Here is a 6,867-nt window from a genome sequence, read left to right on the forward strand (position 1 = left end):
ATCTGCTTGGATGCAGGGCTGGCAAACGGCCCACAGCCCCCTGCCCGGCCTGGCTGCAGGGCCGTCCGTCTTCCCGGCCAGGAGCCCGCCTCGCGCTCCCGGCAGCCCCTCCACTTGGCCAGTCCACACACCCAGCGTTTGGGGGCACAGCGAGGAGGGGACAGCATCCCTGTGCCCCCCCCACCCCACCCCAACAGACAGAGGAGTGCTCCATCTGATCCTCCCAACAGCCAGAGGAGTGCTCCATCTGACTGGGGTTCGAGCAGCCTCCGCTGATCCTCCCGACGCCCTCCCTCGTTTCCATGGTACCGGAGACCCCCTCCCTCAGGGGCCCTGGGAGCAGCTGGTGCTGAGGCTGCGCGCGGCCACGTGCTGGCGGCCACCCACATGCCCCAGGCCAGCCCCTGGCTCAGGGCCTGCCTGAACTCACCCCGAGATGGCTGAGGCCGGGGGTCCCAGTGCCCTTCGCTCTGTGCCCGCCTCTTGCCTTTCTGTCCATCCCTTCTCCTGCTGGTGGCAGGGGGGCCTGGACGGGAGAGGTGGTATCACCCCCAGCTTCCAGGGCCTCCCGGTCCCCGACCCCCACTCCCCAGGGCCAGGGCTGGAGGGTGGAGCGGGACTTGGAGGAGTTTGGTGGCTGTTTCCCCATCTGCCCAGAGACTGCCATGGCGGGGGAGGGGGGAGGTCGCCCCCTGCTGGTGACCATTTGCGCTGCCACCTCCGGTCAGCACAGGTCTGTTGGACATCGGCCGTGGCCAAGGCCCACCCTGGTGCTGGCCAAGACCAAGCCCGCCTCTGGCACTCAGCTCACAGCAGAAGCGGGCTCACAGCCGGTGTGGCCAGGGACAGAGCAGCTCAGAGACGGGCAGGACCAGGGATGGGGGACAGGAGGACCACACTCGGCTGGAAGTCACACCTCTGCAGGCCTCTTTCCCATCCTCTGGATATAGAGAGCCAGCCCCCCTCCTGCCCTCTCCCCACCCCCCCACCTCAGGCCGTGGAGGAACCCCGAGTGCGGGAGCCGGGCGCCCCCCCTCCCCAGCAGCCCCAGCTGGAAACGGCCCTCGGCCAGCCTCGCCGAGCCAGCCGCTGGGGAGGCAGTGCCGGGCGCTTTCTGATCTGCCATCAAACAGACGCCGGCTGAGGGATGCTCGGGAGGCCCTGGCGGGCGGGGGAACTGATGGCCACGGCTCAGGCCTGGCGGAGGGACGGGTGAGGGCGGCCAGCCCGGAGGCTCCAACCTCCCAGCTCAGCACCAGCCCCGCGCTCAGCCCAGGCCTGGCATCACCAGGGGGCGTGGCCTGGCCAAGCGCTGGCCGAACGGGCATGAAGCCCATCATGGTGGGGACAGTGGGGGACCAGCGCCCCCTTCCGGGAGGGCACCCCTTCGAGGCTGTGCTGAGCACAGATGGCCCCGCACACCCCCTTGGCCAGGGCCCAGGCTGGAGGGGCCCACGCTGTTGCATCAGCAGGCGGCCACGCGGGAGTGACCACAGGCAGGAGGTGCTGGGAGACCCATGGCGGGGACAGCTCCCCCGGGACCTGAGGACCAGACAGACAGACAGACAGACAGACGTGTGCCGATCCCCCAGGACTGTGGTCGCCGCATCAGAGCCCCAGTTTGATGTGGGGAGCCTGTGGCCCTGCCATCCCATGTCCCCTGCCCCGTTCCTTCTCCTCCTCCTCCTCCGATGAGAGGACCTGCAGGAGAGGGTGTCACACTGGGACCCAGCTCCTCCCGAGCACAGACAGGCTCTGGGGAGTCAGCGGGAGGCCGCGGCCTCGCCTCCCGGGCTCTGGATGCAGCGGAGCTGAGCCCCAGCCGCCAGCTGCCTGAGCGCCGAGCCCGAGGGCTGCCGGGCCTGGCCCCGCCCTGGCGCCCTCAGCGGTCAGCAGGCGGCAGGGGCGGCGCTGGGAGCGGTGCTCCCATTGCATCTGCCCCTGCAGCCGCGTGCAAACAGGTCTTACGTTCGTCCTGGGGAAGAAGTGGCATCGGCAGCGCCCACCTCCTCCGGCCCCTCCCCCACCCGCACTGCCCCCTCGGCGCACAGGCCTCTGGCCGGCCTGGCGGGGCCGGAGCCCCGGGAGCCGGGAGGCCTGTCCCGGGGTTCGGAGGACCGCCGTTTGCATCTGCTGTGCCGGGGTGCGGTGAGACCCACAAACGGTCCTGTGGAGTGTGAGGAGCAGCGTGCTGGCAGGTGACACGTTGGTGGACGCACTGACCCCGGAACCAAGGACGCCAGGTGCCGGTGCAGGAGGCCGAGGCCCGGGCCTCCATTTCTCCATCTGCTGGCAGGAGGGGGCCGTTCCCAACCTCCAGCGGGCAGGGCAGCTGGCAGGACCCGACAGACCTGGGGCTGCGGTCTGTGTGGTGGGCCTTGGGGGGCAGCGGGGGGCCGGCCCTGACCTGCCCCTGAGCACCAGGCGGCTGGCGGGGGGGGGAGGGAGCCTGGGGGCCGGCAGAGCTGCCTGCGGAGGAAGCCGGTGTGCGGCGGGCGCCAGGCTGGGCCGAGCGCGCCCGGAGATGTGTGTGTCCAGCGCGCTGGGCATTGTGTGTGCCCGTCTCTAATAAAGTCTGTGGTAACTGGCCCGGCCTCGCCTCTGGGCCTGCGCGGCGCCCGCCTGGGAGCGGGAGGCAGGTTGGACACCACTTCCCGGATGGCGTGGGCCCTGGGGGCTGGGGTTCGGGGTGAACCAGGGCTGCTTTTCCTGTGTGTCCCTTCGTGGTCCCTGGAGGCTGGGGCTGGAGTCCTGAGGAGCAGCCCCCAATGGCTATTTACTCGTAAGTCAATCTGAGGCTTAAAGGCAAACCGGCCCCTGAGCTTATTAAGTCAAAGCCAGGCCTGAGCGAGTGCCTGCGTGGGAGCCCCGCCCCCGGGGGTCCAGGCCCTGGTCGCCCGCGCCCCCCGTGGGTCTGGGGAGGGAGCACCAGGCCCCTCGGTGTCCTCGGCAGCAGGCACAGTCCTGCCGCCCAGGCCGCGGGACGTGGCCCCGGCTCTCCACGGGCCCAGGTGACAGCCTTGCCCAGCTCTGGCCCTTCCAGTGGCCCTTCCCCGCCAGATGCTGGTCTGGCCCGGCTCAGAGGCCTCCTGGGAAAACTCAGATTCAGTCACGGGTGCTCAGGGCCGACAGGTGCGTGTGGTTCAGCCAGCACAGAGCCAGAGGGAGGGAGGGGTGCCCGTGCAGGAGCAGCAGCACCCGGGGAAGGCCGGGCTCAGAGAGGGCAGCGCCGCCTCCCCCGCCGCCTGTGGCTCAGACCCTCAGGATGTGGGCGTCACGGTTACCGCGTCAGGGAGAAGCGGAGGCTCGGAGAGTCACGGCAGGTGCCGTCACTGGTGCGTGGCGGGCGGGGCAGGCGTGGACCCAGTTCTGGGGCTCACGTAGGGCTGAAGGGGGCGATCTGAGAGCCGAGTGGGGCCCTGTCACCGCCAGGCCCTGAGCTGGCCCAGTCTCAGCCCTCACTTTGGAAGCGAGGACAGCAGGTCCGTGTGGACCTCCTAGACGTGCCCGACCCTCCTCCTATGGCTTCCCAGGAGCCCCTCTCCCAGTGCTGAGGCGCCCCCTTTGCCCTGAGACCCAGCTGCAGGCGCCCCACCCTGCCCCCCTCCCCCGCCCCACTGCTGGAGGCCCTGGGTCTCGGGGTGTCAGTTGTCACCCCCCAGCTGCTCGAGTGGGGGGCTAATTCCAGGGAGGGGGACCCCGAGGCTCTGAGGACCAGGAAGGGCACTGGAAAACCCTCTTGGGGCCAGGTGCTCTGGGATACCTGGGAAAACCCTAAATTTGGCACCAAATCCCGCATCAGACTTGGCTCCAGGCACCTCCACTGGGTGCAGGCTGAGGCTGGGCTGAGGAATCAGTGGGCCATATGGGGGCCTCCTCGTGTCTCCCCCAAACTGGCCCCACCTCAAACCTGTGGCCAACCCTCTGCACTTCCGGAGGCCAGGGTTCCCGCTCCCAGCCCCAGGCCGTCCTCTCTGCAGAGCCTCACCCCGAGCCCCTCCCTCACAGCCCCGGAGCTTTTCTCCGGGCGGGGAAGTGCCCTCGGAGCTGACCCCACGCTCCCCTCCCCTCCGCAGCTGTCCCGGGACTCAGAGCACAGCGGGGAACGGAGGCCCAGGGGGCCATGTGTCTGGCCCAAGTCCTCACAGTGAGTTAGGGACTCACCCAGGCTGCACCCCATCTTTAACCCACACCCAGCGTCATGACCAGTGTGGGCGATCAAGTGACGGCACCACCCTACCCGCTCCGTGCACACACGTGTGCACACACGCATGCTCACACGCGGGCCAGCCCCTCCGAGCAGCCCCTCCCGCCCAGAGGTGCAGGCGCTGAGCCAGGCCCTGGGTCACGGGAGGACTCCCTGGGGCTGGAGCTGGGGCTCCCGGCCCCTTGCGCTCCCTCTCATGGGGCTCCCCCCTGCCTCAGCCTCTGGGCACCGGTGATTGTGGCACCTGCCAACTCCCTTAGCAACTCGCACCTGGCGAGTGGCACCGTCTGGGCTCCCGGTGCCTGGATCCCAGGAGCGGCCAGGCGGCAGGTGGCGGAGGGAGGCTTCTCCGGACAGCCGGGAGCTGACCGAGGCGGGGGGCCGGGAGCTGACCGAGGCGGGGGGCCGGGAGCTGACCGAGGCGGGGGGCCGGGTCGTTATGGGGGGCACCGACCCCGCCAGCAGGGCTCAGGGCCTGTGCCAGGTTCAGTCAATGCTGCCACCCACTCTCCGCCAACGAGGGGGCTCGTCACCGCTTCCCCATCCGGTCTTTCGTCAATGCCCCCCCCTCCCCACACACACACACAGCGTCCCCAACGGGATCCCAGGGCCAGGAATGCGTGGCCATCAGCGCGGCGGCCAGTCCGCAGCTACATAAGGCGGGGAGGCCGTCCCCGCACAGACCGGCAGCCGCTGGGAGCACCCGCACAGACCGGCAGCCGCTGGGAGCACCCGCACAGACCGGCAGCCGCTGGGAGCACCCGCACAGACCGGCAGTCGCTGGGAGCACTGCAGGGTGAGTACCCCCTGCTCCCAGGACCCCCGGGCCAGGCAGGGGGACGGGCCCTCACCCCACAGCTCTCACCTCACCCGGGGCTCCCTCCCAGGCTCTCCCTGCCACACCCCGGGTGGCAGTGTCCCAGCTTTCCACCTGGTCCTGAAAGGTTCATGATCCCAAAGCTGAGAGGGGCCACTCCCTTCTGAGGCCCAGGCCGCCCCACGCGGCCCCCTCTGCCATTCAGGCGCCTCCAGTTCCCGCGGCTGTGGGGAGCGGGGGTCCACCCAGGCCTGAGGGGCTCCCAGGCGGGCAGGGGGAGCCGAGGAGGGCTGCACGGTGCCTCCTGTGAGGATGCTGGCCTGGAGAGCGCGCCGGGAGCCGGGTGTCCTCTCCCCTCCGGCTCTTTCTTCCAGCCTCGGTCCTCAGAGAGCCAGCCACCCTGACTCCACGGTCATTACCAGAAGGGCTTCCTTTGCGAGGGGATGAGCAGTCACGGCTGAGGCAGGGGCCAGTCGGGAAGTTCTAATCGGGGTTCAGACCCCTCGTATCACCAGCCATGCAGCCGTTCCTCAGCCCAGTTAGAGGTGGGCTTGCCCCCCGCTGTCCCAGTAAGGCTGTGAGATTGGGGCCAGCCACCGGTGTGGGCTGCCGCCTCCCGGAAAACGGGGCGGAGGGGGCGGGAATAGCAAGGTCAGTCTCAGCCGTGGACAGAAAGCAACGCCCACAGGCCACAGCCAATGGGCCAGAGCCCTCGTTCTCTGTGACCTGCACAATCTCCAGCCTTCCTGACCGTTTTCTCGGTGGAAAACGGAATGCCAGTGCCTACAGGTGAGGCTTATTGTGGAGAGGAAGTGGGGGTCACCTCGCACGCCCCTCCCCAGGGGGGTGGCCGAGTCGGACCAGGTTCGTCAAACCCGCTTCCCGCTTTGGGAGCAACTGGTTTCCAACTTAGAGCCTTCAGCAGTGTCCCGGCTGAACAGCTCGCTGGACCGTTTACTACCGAGTTGAAACCTTGAAACCGAGAGAATGTGCTCCAAGCTCTGCCCGAGGCTGAGATGGTGGCTCGGGAGCCAGTCATTATGAGAAAAATGAACCCAAACATGCCCAGCTCCCTGGGAGCAGCCTGTGTGCTGCTCTGAGCCCCTCCAGCCGCGGTGGGATCAGGCCCTCGGTTACTGCCCACACGCCCAGAGGTGGCAGGAGCGGGAGGCCAGCCACTGGGTGCAGCCAGCGCCCGGTCCCCCGCGCAGTGACCGGTCCCCAGCTGACCCCCTGCGGGGGGCCCGGGGCCACAGGGGCCGCCCGTAACGTTCCTCTCTCCTCTGGGCCAGATGGTGCGCCCTCGCCTCCTGTCCTGCCTGCTCCTCCTGCCGCTGGCCGCCTGCTTTCCTGTCCTGGACCTGGAAGCGCCCATGGACACCCCGGGGGGCACCGGAGGCGAGAGGGGCTGGGCCCGCCTGGCCGGGGGGCGCGCGGTCCGCTCCCCGGGGGGCCCCTCTCCGTGGCCGGGAGCGCCCCGCCCGCACGCCCTGCAGGTTGTGGCCCAGGAGCTGCTGCTGTCCGGCCGGGCGCGCACCGGCATCCGGCTCCGGTCCGAGAGGCAGGAGGAGGGCCCCGGGGCCGCCGGCCTCCTCCGGGCCGAGGGCGACCAGGCTGGGAGCCCACTGGGGACGCTGGCCGAGGAGCTCAGCGGCTACAGCAGGAAGAAAGGCGGCTTCCACTTCCGCTTTGGCCGGCGGTGAAGGCCAGGGTGGGAGGGCCAGGGCAGCCTACCCCGGCTCCCTCCCCGCCAGAGACCCTGAAGAGGGGAGTGTGACCATCACGAATGATTAGCCGGAGGACTGTGGTGGGTGGTGCTTTTGATTCCCAACTTTGCTGAAGC

The 6,867-nt window shown here is 69.4% G+C and overlaps 1 protein-coding gene across 1 annotated transcript; it reads left to right on the plus strand.

Annotated features, from left to right (window-relative positions):
• The first annotated feature begins 6,280 nt into the window (after positions 1-6,280).
• Positions 6,281-6,758, plus strand: LOC118706632 (pyroglutamylated RFamide peptide). Its single transcript, XM_036416075.2, has one exon. The coding sequence runs from the start codon at positions 6,317-6,319 to the stop codon at positions 6,725-6,727; it is 411 nt and encodes a 136-aa protein (XP_036271968.1). The 5' UTR covers positions 6,281-6,316; the 3' UTR covers positions 6,728-6,758.
• Positions 6,759-6,867: the final 109 nt, after the last annotated feature.

This window comes from Pipistrellus kuhlii, unplaced genomic scaffold (genome assembly GCF_014108245.1).
Source record: "Pipistrellus kuhlii isolate mPipKuh1 unplaced genomic scaffold, mPipKuh1.p scaffold_m20_p_53, whole genome shotgun sequence".
In the NCBI taxonomy this organism is placed as follows: Eukaryota; Metazoa; Chordata; class Mammalia; order Chiroptera; family Vespertilionidae; genus Pipistrellus; species Pipistrellus kuhlii.